This window comes from Pan troglodytes, chromosome 15 (assembly GCF_028858775.2).
Source record: "Pan troglodytes isolate AG18354 chromosome 15, NHGRI_mPanTro3-v2.0_pri, whole genome shotgun sequence".
Classification (NCBI taxonomy): domain Eukaryota; kingdom Metazoa; phylum Chordata; class Mammalia; order Primates; family Hominidae; genus Pan; species Pan troglodytes.
In genome coordinates this window covers 67,923,813-67,943,409 of record NC_072413.2, presented here as the reverse complement: position 1 = coordinate 67,943,409, position 19,597 = coordinate 67,923,813, and the positions used below count along the sequence as shown (strand labels likewise).

General features: G+C 45.8%; 1 protein-coding gene across 8 annotated transcripts in view; it reads right to left on the bottom strand.

The window, feature by feature from the left end:
- Positions 1 to 19,597, bottom strand: part of SMOC1 (SPARC related modular calcium binding 1) — a 149,284-nt gene that overhangs the window by 76,094 nt on the left and 53,593 nt on the right. For all 8 annotated transcript variants that reach the window (XM_009428031.5, XM_009428032.5, XM_054666670.2 and 5 more), the window contains exons 2-3: positions 3,898 to 4,063; positions 2,669 to 2,781 (exon numbers count right to left, since the gene is read on the bottom strand). In XM_009428031.5, coding sequence (XP_009426306.1) covers positions 2,669 to 2,781; positions 3,898 to 4,063 — 279 coding nt within the window. The remainder of the gene's footprint in view (positions 1 to 2,668; positions 2,782 to 3,897; positions 4,064 to 19,597) is intronic.

Below are 19,597 nucleotides of genomic sequence, written 5' to 3'. Positions count from 1 at the left end.
AAACAAATGAGGGGGTTCTTGACTATCTACACAACTCTTGCTGAACTTCAGGGACTCTCTCGTTTAGCAATTTAGCCTGGACTAATCTGGAAGTTCCTTTCCCTCAGTAAACACCACCTGGTCTGGCCTGGCCTCACCAAAACAAAAGCTGGCCAATGGGCTGTCTGTCACGAGGTAGCCAACACTTCAGAATCAGGAGGGCAGGGGTCAGCCATTCCTATAACCAACACACCCAGGATCACACAAGCCTGGAGAAAGAAAAAGCCAATGGCCACAAACTCCACTCTCCTCCTTTACCTTCACCCTGTCTCAGCCCCAAACTAATCTGAGAGAAGTCTGATTCCTCCCCACAGACATGAATTCTTTGCAATGCAGTTTTAAATATATACAAAGATCACCCACATTCTTTTTACCAGAATAAACAGTTTTTAAAAAATTGATGGAAGAGTTCATCCATTTTCCAACTTGGGGATTTTCAACAAAAGGTTTGGTGGGTTTTTTTTCTTAAGCGGTATAGTGGTATCGACATGATAGAAAGATTTCAGTAGTAGAACTACAGTAGAGATGGGAATAATAATGATGATAATGACAAAAATTTATATATTATTTATGAGTTCCAAGTGTTTCATGTGTGTTAACTGATTTTATCTTCATCACAACCCAATGAGGGAAGCTATAATAATGATCATTAACAATACTAATTATAGGAATATATAATATATAACAATTATTATTACATATAATAATAGTGAATAACAACAGATAAGCAATCATAATAATCAATCTCCACTTTTCAGATAAGGAAATTCTGACCCCAGAGAAGCTCAGGGACTTACCTGAGGGGTGGGGGCTGAGCTTCGTGCCCAGGTGTCCGGCTCCAGGAGCAGCACTCTAACCAGACCACCAGACTGCCTCCTTCCAGAGCACACCTCAGAGCCTCCTTTAGAGCTGCCAGCTCAGAGAGCCAACAGAGTATGGAGGGCTTCTGAGGGCTCTGGACTTAGGGATTTGTGAGTCTGAACCCCAGCTCTGCCACTCCACATCCCACACCTGTTGCATCATCTATAAATGGGGATAAAGACACCTACCTCACAGGCTTGTGGTGAGGCTTAAATGACAAAATGAATTAAAAGCACCTCTCCCAGGGTCGGCAACAAACGTCAGTTTAACCCAGTGACTATCAAGCCTGGCTGCCCATTTGAATCAACCAGAAAACTTTTAAAATGCTGATATCCAATCCCCAACCTCCTCATCCCACTACATTTCTACCTCAACAGAAAGTTAGTCTCAAATCAGTAATCCACTGTGTCCCACCTGGAAATGAAACCTGAAGCCCCTCAGACCAAAGACCAGCCTATATACCCTTTGCCATATTGATCGAGAATTACAAGGGAACTTTTAAACCCCTGAAGCCTCTGCCCCTGGCTCTAAGACAACAGGATTCCCCCAAATGTCGTTTGATTGGACAAAGAAATTGCAGGTGCCAGGACCATTCCCAACCACTTGGCTAAGCTCATCCTTGTCCAGTGACCTTCCACACTTTCATCAGGACAGCACCTTCACTCAGCTGGCATCATATCTGACTCTCACAGAAGCTGCCCACCGCCCAGGCTGCCTCCCACCTCAGCCACAAGCCCCTGCATAGGAGGAAGCAGCCCAGAAGCTTTCCTGAGAAGCACCTTTCTGTCCCACCGTTGCCTGTGTTTTAGAAATAGTCTGTGCCAAGGCCAGGTGTGATGGTTCACACTATAATCCTAGCACTTTTGGAGGCTGAGGCGGGAGGATCACTTGAGGCCAGGACTTTGAGACCAGTCTGGGCAACATAGCAAGAACCTGTCTCTAAAAAATAAGCTGGGTGTGGTGGCGTGTGCCTACAGTCCCAGCTATTCAGGAGGTGTGGGTGGAAGGATTGCTTGATCCCAGGAGTTCAAGGCTGCAATGAGCTATGATTGTGCCACTGCTCTCCAGCCTGGAGTGAGACCCAGTCTGCAACAGATTGAGACCCTGTCTCCAAAAAAAGAAAAGAAAAAAGAAATAGTCTGTGCCAAGATCAACACAGTCAGCATTACTTTGACAATGCGCTAACCAGAAGATCATGCAAGATGAGAGGTAGGACTGCCTGACTTAGGTTTTAAAATCTGAGTATATGCATACCTGTATGTGTATACACACACACACACTCACACACTCACACACTCCAAGAACCATAGTACACTTTGTGCTCAAAGAGGGCTCTGCTTCGTTCAAGGACTGGGGATAGAAAGCAGGGAGGGCAGGGGGTAGCAATAAACAGGGAAGGGAATACCAGGGTTGCCCATGGAAACTGGCAGGAATAAGAAAAATAATCAGCTCACATTTAACAGAAGAGAAAAGCACAGGTCTGGCCCTCCAAGGAGACAGCCAGCAGGGAGGATGGGGACCAAGCAATGCCGGTTTCCTGGCTTGGGCTTCCATGCGTCTTTTCAGGACCTACTGCCAGTTGGCAAGAGGTGGCATGGAGGGACGGGGAGGGCAAGAGAGGGGGAAGGCAGCACAGAGGGGAGTTGAAGAGCCACTCACTCAACTGTTTCCCAGAAAGTGAAGGCGCCAAGCAGCCCTCGCGCTCTCGGGACACCTCCCCTCTGCCTCCGTCCAGGAAAGAGCCCAAGAGGATTGTCTGAGGCCTCACCTGGGTAAAGGAGCCATCCTCGCCACACTCTGGGACAAACACAGCTTCTTGAGGCTTCTTGGCTTGCTCCAGGGCTTGAGCCCGCTCCAGGCGACACTTGCTCTGGCCAGCATCTGAAAGAGGAGAGGAGCAGATTTCATATTTCACTTGGATTCGACACTGGGGCCGAGGGACAAAATGGCTGAGAAAACCACTCCACCTGTGCGGGAGCCCACACACAACCAACTAGCTTGTCCAACCCTAAAAGGGCCGTGGCTAGTAACTGCTGCACAGCCCCCCTTCCCCGTATGTCATTTATAGAAAAGCAGAGGAGTCGTGTTTATCCCAAGTTCTGCCTGTCTTTTCTCCCAAGTACCTCTACCCTGGCCCCATAGAAAAAAAAATGTTTTACTTCCATGATTTTTCACTGGGTTTATTCTAAAAGTAGTAAGCCTAACAGGGGCTCAACCATGTCTTATGGTTCAAGAATTGCAACCATTTTCTTTAGAAAATCAGAGGCTCTAGCGCAGCCTGCTTAGCCACCTACAATTCCTGTGATGGCTCTAAGCAGTCCGGGGTCACAAATTCAAATATGTACAGAACTCAGGAAAAAGATATAAATTAGAGAAACCAGCTGGATATGAGAGGAATGACATTCAGTTCTGAGAGACTATAGGGAGTGCTGTAAGGCTGTGGCAAACTGGACAACAGGCTCCCCTTTAAAGCGGTAGCTGTTATGCAGGTCTAGCCATGTGTTGCTTTGCAGGAACACAGACCTAATGTTACCAGACCTTCCAATTTTGGAACAGAAGGACAAAAAGCCAGATTTTTTTTCATTGAATCTCCCTATTTTTAAATGTTATCCCAAATGTTTTTTGCTGTTTTTAAACAGGCAAACAGACCAAACAAAACACATCTGTTGGCCAACAATTTGGAATCACTATTCAGGAGCCAGCAATAATGTCTTGCGGTTTTAAGCATCTCCATAAAAAGAAAAAGGAAAGCGCTGGCCAGATAGCAGCACATCTCTTTAAGCCCTAGCCTGGGGGCAGTGTTTGAAAGACAGAAAAATGCTCATTCCTTCAGGTAGACCAGGCTTTCTTCCCTCGGCCCTGGTGGAAGGGGTGGAGAGATAGGAAAGCAAAGTGAGTGGACAGACTTACTCCAAGCTTCCCTGTTGCAAATGCATAGTGAGGGAGCTGGGGTGCCCAGGAACCTCTCCTTGGCTGGGCAGGGGTGCACACACTCACCTTTGCATCTACCTCGATGCACCACGCCCAGGGTCGGGTCTCGGCACTTGGCTCGCTGGTACTCACACATGGACTCATAGGACCTGCCATCAGAGGCACAGATGGGTTTGGGTTGAGTCCTGGAGCAGTGGAGGTTGCACTGTGGGTCACGGTCACTTATTAGAAACTAGGTTGGAAAAAAGTGAAAGGGTACAGAGGTTACTTTTGCAAGAAAAGTAGGGGCTAGTCCATGACTTATAGTACTTGTTTGCCTTTAGAAAGTAAGTCCCTAATAAACCCAAATAAAACCCTAAAGGTGAAGGGGACGGAGCAGCCACAAAGTCTAACCAAGGAAGGCATCCTCTATGCATCATAAGAACAATAATGTCTAACAATTACTGACCATTAACAGGCATTGTGCCAAGTAATTCACATCCAGGATCTCAGTCCTCACAACAACCCTATAAAATAGAAACTCTATTCTGTAGACGAGGAAACTGAAGCCCAGAGACGTAACTTGCCCAGTGTCACACAGCTATAAGCAGTGGAGGCTGAATTAGAACCTAAATCTGTCAGAAGTAAAATCAAAGCTTTACCCTCTAGGATGTCCAGCCTCTCCATCCATGCAGATGGCCATGCAGCCTCTATTTGGGTGTATCCTCAAATCAGGAATATACCATAAATCTCCAAATTCCATCTCGGGAAAGTTTTATTTATTAGATCGTAGTGAGCTCCAAATCTATCATCCCTCCAATTTTTGCCCACCTCTCTCTGGCAGAATACAGAAGTTAAATAATCTTCTGTGAGAAACAGATTTCCTGATTTTTAAAATAACAACAATAATCAGCTTGGAAAATGCTGAGTTAAGCAGATTTTCTTGGTGAAGGGCTTCTCAGATGACTCTGATACATTCTTATGCATTGTGAACCTCCAAGACGCATAGTAAATTAAAGACAGCTACAAATTATTTGCTACTCCTCTCATTGAGCTATGGAGTCTAATTTCCTCTCCCTTGAATCTGGACTGGCCTCAGAAACTTGCTTGACCAAGAAAATACTATGGGAGTGGTGTCTGGGGACTTCAAAGTTAGGTTACACGAAGCCTTGCAGCTCCTTCCTGGGCCTCTTGTAATAATCACTCTTGAGGAAACCAGCTGCTGTGTAAGAAGCCTAACAACCCTGAGACCACCATATTATGAGGAAGCCCAAGTTTACCCATGTCAAAACCATGCAGAGAGAGAAATGCCCAACCAACCCAGGCACAGAGACATGCTGAGTGAAGAAGCCTTCAGGTGAGTCTAGTCCCAGCTGTCATCTAATTGCAACTCAGAGAGATGAAAATAAATAATTGCATGAGAGACCCCAAAGTCAGAACCACCCAGCTGAGCCCAGTTAACCCACAGAACTGAGAGAGATTATAATAATAAATTGTTTTAAGCCGTTAAGTTTTGTGGTAGTTTGTTACACAACAATCAACCAGATCAAGGGGCATATACAATGAAGCATCTTCCAGTTACTTAACCATGAACCCCTATATCAGGGAACCCCCTGTTAACAACAACAGAATACAGTTGGAGAACAATAATTGGGCTATTACAATCCATGAGCTTCTGCTCCATAACCCATGATTAGATTGTACAGGCCTTGAGACCTGGGTCCACCCTTATCTACTCCCATATAGCAGAGTCCTGAGCACACAGAACGAGGCTCTTCATCAGACTGGGTTGAGGGAATGAATGTCCCACAATAATGAATGGCAATGTCATGAGCACAAATCAGGCCATCGGTAATCGTAGAGTTGACTATGTAATCAAACCAAGCTCATAGAGGTTTTGGGAAGGCGTGAACACAAGCTCTGTCTCTAATGTATTTGTGGGCCCTTTGTGTGAAGCAAATAGATGAGAACTTGTTGACCCTTTTCCAGAACAGCAGAGAAAGTTTCAGAGGTGGTACCACACCCTTCAAGGGAGTACTGGAAACACACACCCCACACTAGCCAAACTCAAAGAGGGCCCGAACCCGTCCATAAATACACAGACCACATCCCAGCTATAAAACCAGTCCCTTCTTGGGACTGGACCTCATGCCTGGGTGCTGGCTGCCCAGCACAGGGATGGAGCAGCTGAGGGCTGAAACCACTGCACAGGCCTTGTCCAAATGGACAGTGAAATTGCGCTTTCTCTTCAGACACCTTGGGGTCCCACGCACTCACAGGTCACACCTGAATCTTGCCCAGGGCCCAAAGGGAAATATCCAGATAGTGTCTCATGAGCACAGCATTTGATAGAGTACAGTGCTCACGGGCAAAAATAAATAACTCAGATCATCATCTCCAGAGGAAGCCCACTGCCTCCAGGGCTGCCCCACAGAAGAGGGGTGAGCTGACGGGGGGAAATGGGAGAGGACAGCATTGTTCAGTCAAGCCCTGCACACGATCCCCAGCCTCAACCCCCCTCGAGTTGCCCCTGCTTTAAACCCATGAGCTCGGGGACCCTTACATCGTCTCCCCGGCCTGGTGAGAATCAGACCCGGGGGCCCCTCTCTGGCCCTTTGCTCTCTCTTCCCTGCTCCCCCTTGCTCCCTGCTGGTGGGGCACATGGGCCTGCTTCCCATTTATCAAATGAGCTACCTCTGCTGCTACTTCCAGGCCTTCAGGCACGCTGTTCCTTCTCCATTCCCTCCCACCCTGCTTCGGATTTTGGCTCAGGCGGTCTCTTCCAGGAGGCTCTCCCTGACTCTCCCAGGTGAGGACGATCTCCTGTAATACTCTCTCACACTTCATTTTTCCTTCATGGCTCTTCACATAGTTCGTAATGAAGAATTCATTTGCATGATTTGGTTACCAATGGAATCCCCAACTCTGAGCTCCATGAAGATGAGAACGATGTCTGCTTTGCCTGTGAACACCTCCCCCGAGCATCTAGCACAATCCTGGGGCCCTCCGTCATGTGTGGGAGGAGTGCAGCCCTGTAGCAGCATCTCATGCCTGCCATTCCCTCAACACCTGCCAGTGGGACATCACAGGCCTGGCTTTCCGGGCTCCTGCCACCCCCAGGGATCGCTGGGGCCACTCCTCATGCCCCTGTGCTTACAGCCTTGCCGTCCTCAGCCATGTTCTCCCATCCCACTTCCGCATTGCACGTGGGCAGAGGTGGCCCAGAGCCTGCCATCTTTACTCCACCTCAGAACAAGAACTCTCATCAGGAGTGTCTTGAGCTGGGCCTGACTTGCCTGGAGGGCAGGGCTGTCTCACCTGGATGTTCAGCATCTGGTGTCTGGCACACAGAGTAGGTGCTTGGTCAACAGTTTTTGACTTTGTGAAGTCCTTTTTGCAGGTGGGCCGGTGTTTCTGTTTGTTATAATGAAAGGCAGTGGGACCTAGTGATTAGAAGCTTGGCTCTGGAGCCCAGCCATGGGTGTCAGTACCAGCAACAGCACCCACATGCTGTTTAACCTTGGAAACGTTGCCTAGCTTCTCTGGGCTTTTAGTTTTCTCATCCGTAAAACAAGAGTAGTAACAAGCCTTGCCTCATAGGGTGGTGTGAAGATTCAATTATTAACATATCCTAAGTCACGTATAAGTTCTTGTTCATCTTCTTTCTTTGGAATTTAATTGAAGGGGGGCGTGGTTTAAGAGAACACACAGAAAAAAGAGGGAGAGGAAGACAAAGTTTCTTTTCAAACCCACTGAGGTTGCCTAGTTGCCTATGCTGCAGCTCACGGGACAGGAGAGCTGCCAGCATCCCCGTGAAGTTGAGCTACAGGCCAAAAAATCGGTTTGAAAATGGATTGCTCTACGCTGAGAGAGAGGCCACAGCAGCTGTGCCAGAGACCAGCTTCCTAATAAGGGGAACACTCTGTCAGCAAACGGACAGGTTAAAGAACTTCAGAGGCCCCACCCATCCCAACACACAGAGATCATTCTCAGCTTCAGAAGAGCACCCAAAATATTCCTGTCTAGAAATTACTGGTCCCTAAGGCCAAATAAAAAGTTCAGAGATAGCATGGGGTCATTGACAATCTTCAATCAATTATGGTGTCACATTTTCATCTGTTTTAGGAACTGTGTGTATTTGTGATTGTTTTCACACACACAAAAATGAGCTCTATAAAATGAAGCTTTAACCAGATGACTACGCCCTAATAAGATCACCCAAAGCTCCAGGGCCCCAAAGGGATTACTCTGTGTCCACAAACCCTCCAGTTCATTCCTTCATCTGTTCAACTGCTCTGTACTCAATAAGTGATCACCAACAGTGAACCCAACACTGTACCAGCATAGGAAGCAACATGTAACCAACATGGTACCCACCCTCAGTGAGATTACCATTTAGGGTGGAGACAAGGAGCATGTTAACAGGACACCATGGAGCTATTAAGATAAAGGCAATAAGAGAAGACTTAATCCTAGAGACTCTGGAACGCTCCGAAGCCACACAGTTCAAAAGAACTTCTCACCATGATGGACATGTTCTATATCTGTGCTGTCCAGTACAGCAGCCACAAACTACATGTGGCTATTAAGCACTGCAATGTAGCTAGTGCAACTGGGAAATCAAATATTTAGTTACGTTTAATTTTAGTTAATTTAAGTTTAAATGACCACATGTGGCTAGAGGCTACCGTATGCAACAGCCCAGTTATAAAGTAAAAAAACCAAGAGGAGAAGAGAGAGGAAGGAGCATAGTCTTCAATCGAATTTTTCTCAGTTGAGCCAGGTGAAGACTGATTGAGAGAAAAACAAAAAAGAGAAAAAAGAAAAAGAAAAAAGAAGCTGATCTGGAGAATAATTTCTGCATTTTGAAATTAGACAGTATGTTAGGCCATTCTTGCATTGCTATGAAGAAATACCTGAGGCTGGGCATGGGGGTTCACACCTGTAATCCCAGCACTTTGGGAGGTCAAGAAGGTGGGATTGCTTGAGCCCAGGAGTTCAAGACCAGCCTGGGCAACAGAGAGAGACCCTGTCTCTACAAAAAATTTTAAAATTAGCCAGGCATAGTAATGCATGCCCATGGCCCTAGTTACTTGGGAGGCTGAGATGAGAGGATCACTTGAGCTAAGAGGTGAAGGCTGGAGTGAGCCATGATGGTACCACTGTACTCCAGCCTGGGTGACAGAATAAGAATGAAAGAAAAGAAAAGAGCAAAGAAAAGAAAAGAAGAAAAGAAAAGAAAGAGGGAGTGAAGGAAGAAGGAAGGGAGGGAAGGAAGGAAGGAAGGAAGGAAGGAAGGAAGGAAGGAAGTAAGGAAGAAAGGCCGGCCTGAGACTGGGTAATTTATAAAGAAAAGAGATTTAATTGCTCATGGTTCTGTAGGCTGTACAGGAAGCATAACACCGGCATTTGCTCTGCTTCTGGGGAGGCCTCAGGGAGCTTTTACTCAGGGCAGAAGGTGAAGCAGGAGCTTGCATGTCACATGGCAAAAGCAGAAGCAAGAGGGATAGGGGGGTGGATCAAACACTTAACCAGATATCACAAGTACTCACTATTGCAAGGACAGCACCAAGCCATGAGGGATGCACCCCAAGGACCAAAGCACCTCCCACCAGGGCCCACCTCCAACATTGGGGATTACATTTCAACATGAGATTTGGGTGGGGACAAATTTCCAAACTATGTCAGATAGAAAATCAGTTCACTATTTATGGGTCAAAACCAGGATATTCCAGGAGTTTGGAGTTGCTCAGGAGCAATCATGGTTGGTGGAAATTTGGGGGATTGGGCAGGAGCAAGCCATCTCTCCAACAAGCCAAACACTGAGACATTTCCTTCTAGAGGGAAATAGCAGTTTTACAGAAATCTTCACTTATATTCCTTTCCTTCTTCCTAACCAAAAGACACTAAAAATAAAATAATAATGTTAAATATGATTGCATAATACAGAAACCAAACAAAAGGAGCTGGGATAATTGTATATCTGCAGTTGTCTCTCCTACCCATTCTCCTTGCAGAGTGGATGACTCCAAACACTCTGTGTTTTGTTCACATTTGTAAAGTAGGATGGATACTTGATATATACATAAACAAGTCATTTTTCCTATTGGAAAAGTAAGCTACTGACTGAGGGCTGCCTTTGCCATGGAGGAGATCAGGGTAGATGAAATCAATTTTAGACTAGTCATCCCCTCCATCTGAAATGCACACATGCTGATTCTTCCCCTTCAGTCTCCAGCATAGTAGAATGCAAGCCCTGCCACACAGCTTTTGCTCAGGGAGACCATCCCAATACCACAAGCTGTGTTAGTTTTGACTGACTGCCAAGTTTCCATGACAATATAGGGAATAAAAGAGCCAGCCTAAGGTTCCATCTGGGAGGAGATGTTTAATTCTTTATAATATAGATCTGTTCTCACCCTCTTAATTTCCACCTGTTAGTATAATGCTGACTTAACCAATATCTAAAATCTAAACAGGTATTTTTCTGGTAATATGCATACTCGTATATTTTTCCTGGGTGTAGAGAAGGAGACGATAGCCATGCTAAACAACCATGTCAGTGGTCTATCCACTGGATTTGGGAGAGTGAAGTCCACAATTTGGAGCAGCAAGTGACATTTCTCTCTGTGATACCATACTCAAAAATCACAGGCCAAACTCAAATTAATTTTAGGTTTTTCTTTAATAAATTCATATGTAACACAGCTTCAAGTACTCACTTTCAACCTTTTTGCTTCACTTATCTATTGGAGCAAAACAAATCACCCCTAAACTTAGTAGCTTCAAACCACAATTTATCATTTCTCATAATTATGTGGGTTGGCTGGGCTCAGCTAGGAGGTTCTTCTGCTCCACATGGTACCACCTGAGGTAACAGATTTGACTTCAATCAGTTGGGAGCTTGGCTGGGGCTCTGTCTCCAACAGGCTTTCCTGTCTTATCCATGACGACTTCATTTAGTCCTTTATCTCTTGCCTGGGCGTTTGATTCTTTGGCACCAAACTTCCGCCCCCATCCCTACCCCTAATCCAAGTTCAAATTCCACATTGCCACTGAGGTTATCATCCTAAAAAGCAAATACTTTCATATTTTAAACACCACCATTAGCTTCCTTGGCACTCCTGCTGCACTGTGTTTATACTTCTATCAAAACCCTCGATATACTGCATTATCATTTATCTATTTACACGTCTATAAAAGATTGTGTCTTATTCCTCTTTATATACATAGGGCGTAACACAGCACCTTACCAAAAAAGTTTGTTCAGTATATGTTTGAGGAATGAATGAATGAATATCAAACCTTACCTAAAATATATCATGAAGAAGTAGCTCTTTTTTCTGTCACTTACTGTGAAAAGAAATATTCTTTGTCCAACTACCAACAATACCTTAAAGCTCTCAAATGTATAGTGATTAAAGGTATTTGTTCCTTTCTTTTCTTTAAAGGAACATCTATCTCTTAGATAATAAAAGTCACATCTTAAACATGGTATTTTTTCCTTGGAATAATGGAAATGAAAAAAATCTCTAAGAGGATATACCAGTATGGCTGAGATAGTACCCACATATCACTAAATCATCATGGAATTCATTCCCAATGAACCTGGCCTTAGCCTCCAGGAAGCCTTTCCACCATCCCAGAGATGTCATCTCACCCATAACTCGGGCAGTATCTGAGACTCTAGATTGATGAGCCTGAAATTAATATATGTCAAGGTGGAAAACTCTGACAATTTAACAGCCAATGTGATTAGCACTCTAGTTTTTCGGGCAGCTACCATACGCATGCACTTGAGTAAGAACAATAGCCAGATGGAAAAAAAAATCAGTTATAAGTCAATTTTTTGACACCCTAAATTCACTTTTCTATAGCCTCAACATCGTAAATAATGGTGAGTTTTCTCCACCTGCAAATGTCCAATCTGCAAATGCCTATTTGGAAGGAAAGGGAAGGAGAACAATCCATACATGTATGCCTGCTGGGTGGTAACAGGCAGGGCAGAAACCACAGCCCAGCTCTGCAGCTCCTTCCTGCCTCTGGACTGTGCACACGCCGGCCCCTTTCCCTGGAATGTGCTTCCACCTGATGAACTCCAATTCCGGGGTAAATGCTGCTGCCTTCCAAAACAGGTCGGGATCCCTGTAATGAGCCCCCAGAACACCCACTATGGTCCACTGTGGCCTGTGCCATAATTGTGATTAAAATGGCCCATCATTTAATTTTACATTGCTTGTCCATGCCCCTCCACCGGACTGTAAGCTCCCTGAGGGCAGAAACCAAGATCTGGGTGTGACACTGCTGCATCCCCAGTGCCCAGATGAGGCATTTAATCAATATGTATGGCTTGAATGAACGAGGAGAAAACCGAGGCTGAGCAAGGTTAAGTCAGTAAGTGGTAGAGCACTCCTCTAAGTCTGATCCTCACAGACCAGGTTCTTTCTTCCACACCACACTGCCTTCCTCAATGTAGGGATATCAGACACTATGCCCCAGATGCCACTGAGGGGCAGAAAGGGCTTTGCTGTCAGCTCTGGCAACAGTGGTTTGGGTCTATAGTAGTTGCCCCCAGGAGAACAGAAGAGGAGAAGGGCACCAGAAGCAAAAAGAGCTCTCCCAAGAGAGGGGATGTTTTTCTGTCTTGTTTGTAAATCATGGTCCAGCTCAAGTTTTTAGAACTCAAGTACTAAAAAGCATTTCTGGGAGGTAAACCTGCTATTGAAAGGGGGGGAAAGCCACTCTTGGAGCCAATGCCTGGAACAAAAAGCAGAGAATCACATTCCAGACGTCTAGCTGCGGCTCAGCCACTTGCTCTCCAACCTGGGACTGTTCGCCTCTCACCACATCCTTCGCCATCTGCAAAACTGGACTTTGGCCTTCTTCTCTGGGGCCTGCATCTTTGGGAATGGAGAGTAGTTTCCCATTAAAACATCACTCACCCACCCACTATCAAATTCGTCATCTGCATTAAAAATCCACATCCCTATATCTGCCAGCTCGCTCTCACCCTTCCCTGACCCCATGACCACTGCATTTACACAGGTGCAAAGAAGGGCCTCGACCTGCTGGCTTCAGAGGGGGGCTCTGTGAAGATGGAAGAGGGAAGATAAGGGAGGTCAAAGGGAAGGAGAGGCCTGCCAGCAACAGCAGCATCTGCTCTTCCTCCACACACCTCTGCGACAGAGCCTGACAGCAGCATGCCCGATTAAAGGGCTTTTCACGCTGCTGAGGGAAAGCAGACACCCCCTCCAGCTGTTGGGCAGCTGGAGCCACTTCTGTTGTTTTAGCTAGGAGAGGCCTGACCTTCATCACCCCACCACCACCCCCTCCCCAAGGGAGGAATTTAGCGGTCACTTCACCCCACCCACCCGACTTCCCTCCTCCACTGTGCCCCCCACCACCAGCAGCCACAGGGATGATGGGCCAGGGCCCAGGGGAGAAGGCTCTCTTACACCAGGTGCCACTGTGTAGGAAGGCAGGAGAGAGGAGAACCCATGGGTTTGACAAAGCAGCTGAGACCCTGGATCTAAAGAGACCCTAATAAGAACGCAAATGGGGCCAAGTTAACCTACATGTTCCCAATCCACACAGAGTCTGTCTGCAGCCCCAAACCCATGCTCCTTCTCAATCTTTCAGAAAAGCAGGTGCACATAAAGTGAGGGTTAGGGCCCAAGTCATCAAATTTCCAAAAAAATAAAAATAAAGCATTATTCCAAGTGAAAGAAGCCAGACTCAAAAAGTTATATACTATATAATTCCATTATGTGACATCCTGGAAAAGGCCAAACCAAAGTGACAGAAATTGGATTAATGATTACCAGGGACTGGAGATAAGGAGAGAAGCAGGAGAACATGTTTGTGGGCGATGGAAATATTCTAGATCTTGATTATGGTAGTGGTTACACAACTATATAAATTTGTTAAAATTCATAAAAGTGTACACCTAAAAGGGGTCAATTGTACCCCATGTAAATTACAACTCAGCAAACAAACAAGATAAAAACAATAAACACAAAACTAAAGAAAAAATTCCAAAGAATGTTTGCTTTGAAGGGCACATCAGACACCCCCATAGGCACTCAGAGAAGTTTCTGGCGATTTCTCTGCCCACCCCCTTTAATACAAGCCACCATGCTAGGTACATTGAGGATTATGAAAATAAACAAGAACACAGGCCCTGCCCCTACAAGCTGATCTAGTTGCAAAGACTGACATGTGGACATATCTCCACTGGGGCTGCATTTTTGAAACCAGGAAGCAAAGCCTAAGTCACAAACAAACAGATAGGATATGGGAAAATGGGATGCCAGACAATCCAAGATGTGAGATGGTCACAGCAAACTCGTAGAAAGGAAAAGAGAGGAGAGGAGAGGCAGGGAGGAAGGAAAAAGAACCATCCATTTGGCAAAGACTCACTGAGCACCTATTATGCTTCAGGGCTCTGCTGAGTGCTGGACAGAGCAGCTGACACTGTGTTCTGTAGGGCTAGAAGGAGAGGTAAATTCAGACTGAAAAGATCCAGGAGAATTTCTCAGGGAAGGAGCCATAAACTGGATCTTAAAAGATTTTCACAAGTAGGAAGGGATGTTGAAAGGACAAGCTAAGAGAATCACAACAGGTACACCTAAGTAGACAAGCAAAGTAATTTCAAGATAGAGTTTAGAAATGACCATTCATAGAAGAAATCAGCCCCTAGGGCCAGGTTGGGGAGAGATCATAGAGGATCCTAAAAATTCCCAGCTGTCTTTGGTGTTTTGTTTTGTTAAAAAACTGAAAGCCAATGAAGGAAGTAAAACACTAACTCAGACCCGAGCTGTGGAAATCTTTGGCAAGGGTATGAGAGACAACAGAGAAGACACTTAGGAGGTTAATAAGCTTGAATAAGGCAGCAGTGGGGATGGAAAAGAAGGGGCACATTTGGGCCAACGAAGTGGCTGGGTGTCCTGGGTAATAAGTGTGGCCACACTGTAGATGATGAGCTTAGCAAACCCATCAGCAGCCCCCAAGAACTACAGCCTAGTCAAAGGCAATGAGTTTCTGAGTGCTACACTAGGCATCTACATGCACGCTGCCTCCTCCTGAGAGGTGGTTACCCCAGGCTGAAAAGCAAATGCACCAGGTGGAATCTGGACCAACTGGATGAAATAAGAGCACCAAGAACCAAATCCTATCACTGTCTTATGGAACAGAGTTGCTGCCCACAGAGAATATCAGTGGGCTTTGTCGCTGCCCTACAGGACTTCCACGAGGCTAGGTAGGGCAGGGCGGGATGCCAGAAGCATGCATCCTCGTGAGAAAGAAGGAGAAAGGAGGACAAGTGGAGATCAAAATACTTCTTTGCATGAGTGGAGTCCTACAACTTAAATGCCCTTTAGGTTTTAGTCCTCCTTGATCACCGACAGGGCATCAAACCTTTTACTCAGAGACGGAAGGCATTTATTTTTATTTTCTGCTTGTGCACACACACCCCTGCCCTGTCACTAAATACTAGGGAAGCAGAGGCTGGAGAAAGTCACATGCCCATTCCCTCTCCTCATCCCTCAAAGTCTGCCACCAGCACAAAAACTCCTCTCACTCCAAATCAAATAAACAGAGAGCTCTCCAGGACCCAGGATCCAGATATTTTTAATCCTCTCAGCCCACTAGCATTGAGGGAAAAAAAATAGAGATTAAGCTGATGGTATTAACAAGGAGCCACAAAATGGTCTTACACTTGGGGTGCATCCAAGAGATCATGGATTATAAGAGAGGACTTAGACTTGTGGGGGTGCAAAGGCAAAGAGGACAAAGAAGGAGTTTCTTCATGCCTGTTTGTTTCTAAGCGTCCTGCCCTTCCTCCCAATGACACACACATCTGATAGGAAGGGTTTGTTAAATTAGCACCATCGCTCCACCTGGCAGGAGCAATTTATTCAGCCAAGGGTAGTAACTCCTTATAAAGTTATCCTGAACACTCCTATGAGCTCTGACCAGCAATATGCTCTAAGTTTTCATTGAGCATTACTAAGAACACAAATATCTAGCATGTCACTGAGCCTGCTGGCTTGTGGCAGTGAGCGCTGGATACTCCTGTGCCACCTGACCCTGGGCCACCATCCTCAGCTCATCATCACTGGTAGCTCTTTGCACCCAGTGATATGTGAGATGTGTTTTACCACTAGGGGACCGAGGGAGAAGTTCAGTGGGGAGTGGGGAAGATGGCTGGGGTTGATCTCAATACAACTGGGTGCTGGGCAGTGACTGAACCCCTCTTGTTGGAAAGACAAGATCCCAAAACAGACAGAATTGTTTTCGCAAGAGACTTGTGGAGATTCTGGACAAAGTGGGAGATGCAGAAGCTGAAAGTGGCATCCAAAAGATTCAAGTTCCCCTTGAGAGATTCTGGGCACTCACAGAGCTAGATGGCAAAGAGAAACAGAAATGAGGTGGGTCCTTCTTCCCACCTCTGCATGAAGCCCATCCCTGCTCTGGCACCTGAATCGACAGCTTTGGCAGCAGTGGGAGATAGTCCCACTCACCTGGACCTGGCTCTCACCATGGGCACAGCCAGCAATAAGCATCCTTTGGGCAAAGGGGAAATTATAACTTATTTCTGCAAGTATCCAAGGCACACCAAAGTGGGGACTAAGGGGAGTTACTGTTTGAGCAGATGAGGGTCTTAGAGTCATTGTAATTTAGGAGTAAATGTGAATGTGGCACTATTGTATAATCACAGACAGAAGAGAAATGGAAATACCAGTTATCAAAAAGTTATCAGAATAGAAGCTAAGGGGAGACTGGGTCCCTTTAGCAGACTGTGGGATTCCAACAGGCAACCCCAAACTTAGAGAGAACTTGCAAAAGCCAGTAAGATCCAGAGATTGGTTTTCCATAAAGATGACACTGGAACTGGCTGTGAGACAAAATGCCTTAGTGACATGGTTTGGCTATTTCCCCACCCAAATCTCATCTTGACTTGTAGCTCCCATAATCCCCACATGTGGTAGGAGGGACCCGATGGGAAGTAATTGAATCATGGGGGTGGTTTTTTTTCCCATGCTGTTCTCATGATAGTGAATAAATCTCACAAGATATGATGGTTTTATAAAGGGCAGTTCCCTGCACACGCTCTCTTGCCTGCTGCCATGTAAGATATGCCTTTGTTCTTCCTTTGCCTTCCACCATGATTATGAGGCTTCCCCAGCCCTGCTGAATGTGAGTCTATTAAACCTCTTTCCTTTATAAATGACCCAGTCTTGGGTATGTCTTTATTAGCAGCGTGAGAACAGACTAATACACTCAGTAACTCACAATGTGGCTGAAATGAAGCTAACCTGGCCCAGAGTCCGACGGAGAGTTTGAAAGGGGTGGGAGTTGGATAGTGCTTTAAATAAAAGGGCTGATCAGCTGAACCTGTTCATGAGCTAAGGCATGTGTGCTTCCATCAGATGAACACAGTGACATGCGTGCACACACCCTCACACTGAGAAGAGCCCTTAGGAAGTCATCGTTTGGAGGGCACAATCACTGGCTCTTGTTCAAGAGTCTAGGACCAAGAATGTGGAAGAAGAAAGCTGCCAGCTAAGTTACTTGCAAAAACAATAGCACTGGAAGTCTTTGTTTTCCTCTCCTCTGGATCTGCTCTGCATCACCAGACATAAGCCCTCCGATATCACAGTATGTTCCCCAAAGGAGGTGAATGGAGACCTTATCAGTGTCCTATAAGAGACCCTCACGCCACCGACAGAAGTCATGGACACTCCTTGTCCCTCCTTCAATGAGCCAAATGGGCCAGGTGAGCCCCACCCAGTGTGCTTCCTGCTCCATCCCCAGTACAGCAGCAGCCCAACAACATCTTAAGGGGTAAGAAGCCCAAAAGCCACTCTCCAGGCCTGAGCCACTGAACCTGCAAGACAGACTCTCCTCTTGTCTGGGTCTCCTTTCTCATCCTGCTGCAGAGCTGCCGTTAGCCCTCACGACGCCACTAATGGGATTCTTGGTGTTGCTGCTATTCGTTTTCTAACCTTAGAAAATATTTATCCACTCGCATATTGTGCTTTTACCACCGACTGATCGCCTTATCAATACAAAAGGGCCCAAAACATCCTCAACATAGCCCACCCACGATAAAAGACTTCCACACAAATTCTAAACATAGCAGGAAGAAGAGGCAGAGTACTATACTCTCCCAGCCCCTGGGGAGTATGTCATGGCTCTGTAATAACTAAATGGAGAACTGGTATATTTCAGTGTCATAGGATTATCATGAAGGAAAATGTCATTTAAGTGCCTGTTTAATTTGGGTGAAATCCTATGGCATACACACAGGCTCATCTTCATTTCCACTTACACAGTGGAGAGATTTACACTGGCAAGGGAGATAACAGAGGAAGAAATGCTTTATCCACAGCACTTGAGGAAATCCACTCCCTTACAGCACTAAGCCCTGGGAATGAAGCTGAGCAAGTGCAGACTAAAACAAACAGAAGAGGAAATCCCAGTCTTGCTATATCATCGAATTCTGTTGGGGCTGTGTGTGTTTAACTCGTGTGCTTCCTTTCATTGCTATTTCCACTGTCATTTGAGATCCTGCTGTACTGATTGATGCCTGGCTTCAGATCACCAAACACACAAGCACATACATGCACACATGTGAGCATGCATGTGTGCATACCCTCAAACACACACACAAAATGCTTTCAAAGTCACAGGCAAAAGAGGAGAGGAAATAGCTTGGCCCGTGTGGGACTGGCGGTGGCGCTGGTGCTGTCAGACCATCTCAAGCTGAAAATCCCCACTGCGTCGCTCGGACAAGGATTGATGACCGCTGCCCAGGCCCCAGGCTCACGTCTGACTTCGCACAACTGTGAGGCTGTTCTGAGCAGGAGAGAAATCCTGTTGACCCAAACTGGGCCAAGGAAAAGTAAATAAAACCATGTCAAATTCTACAGGCAGGAACGGGAGATCAGTGGAAAACCAAAGCAAACCCACTCCTGAGGGAGAGAAAGAATGGTTCTTCCATGTACTAACCCTTTCAGTTCCAGGGCAGAGCAAAGATCTTTCTTTTAAGGACAAAAACCTGTATTTGACTACGAGGATCTTTTTCTATTAGTCCAGACATTTATAACCCTTAAGGTCAGATTTCCCTCAAACATGGGATTAGGCAAACTGATTGAGAGGACCCTTGCTTTTGCACTTAGCAGATCCCATCTGTTAAGCAGTCCTGTAGAAACAAGATAGCAAGGGGTGCGTGGATCTACTCCCAGAGAGCATGCAGGGCACACTAAGCAAAGCCTGCACACTCTCAAAGAACGGGAACTCCACAGGCTTTTCTGATGCGAAGGATAGCACCCAAAAGACTCAGTACTAAAGACTTTTCACCCAGCCTTCAAAGCAGTTCTCAAGACTTTTTATTGACCGGGGAAATGCTCACAATATAAAATTAACTAAAACCAAAGCAGCATATCAAACATGTATATAAATATACATACATATAATACATACTTATGTGTGTATATATGTAAGTAATCTTCCTCCCACTCCAGACAGAAAAAGAGAAAGAAAAAAGATAGGAAATACACCAAAATGTTAATAGTGACTGTCTCTGAATGGTAGGAATACAGATGGGTTATAGGTGGGTTTGGCTTTTTTCTTGGCACTTTTCTTCAGTTCTAAGTTTCCTAAAAAACACCTGTTTTAAAGGGATGAGAGTGAGGCACACACAGAATCCAAACAGATTGACCCAGACCTGCCTTTAGCCAAGTTGCACCCAAAGTTCTACACCAAATTCTGCTGTCACCTCGAA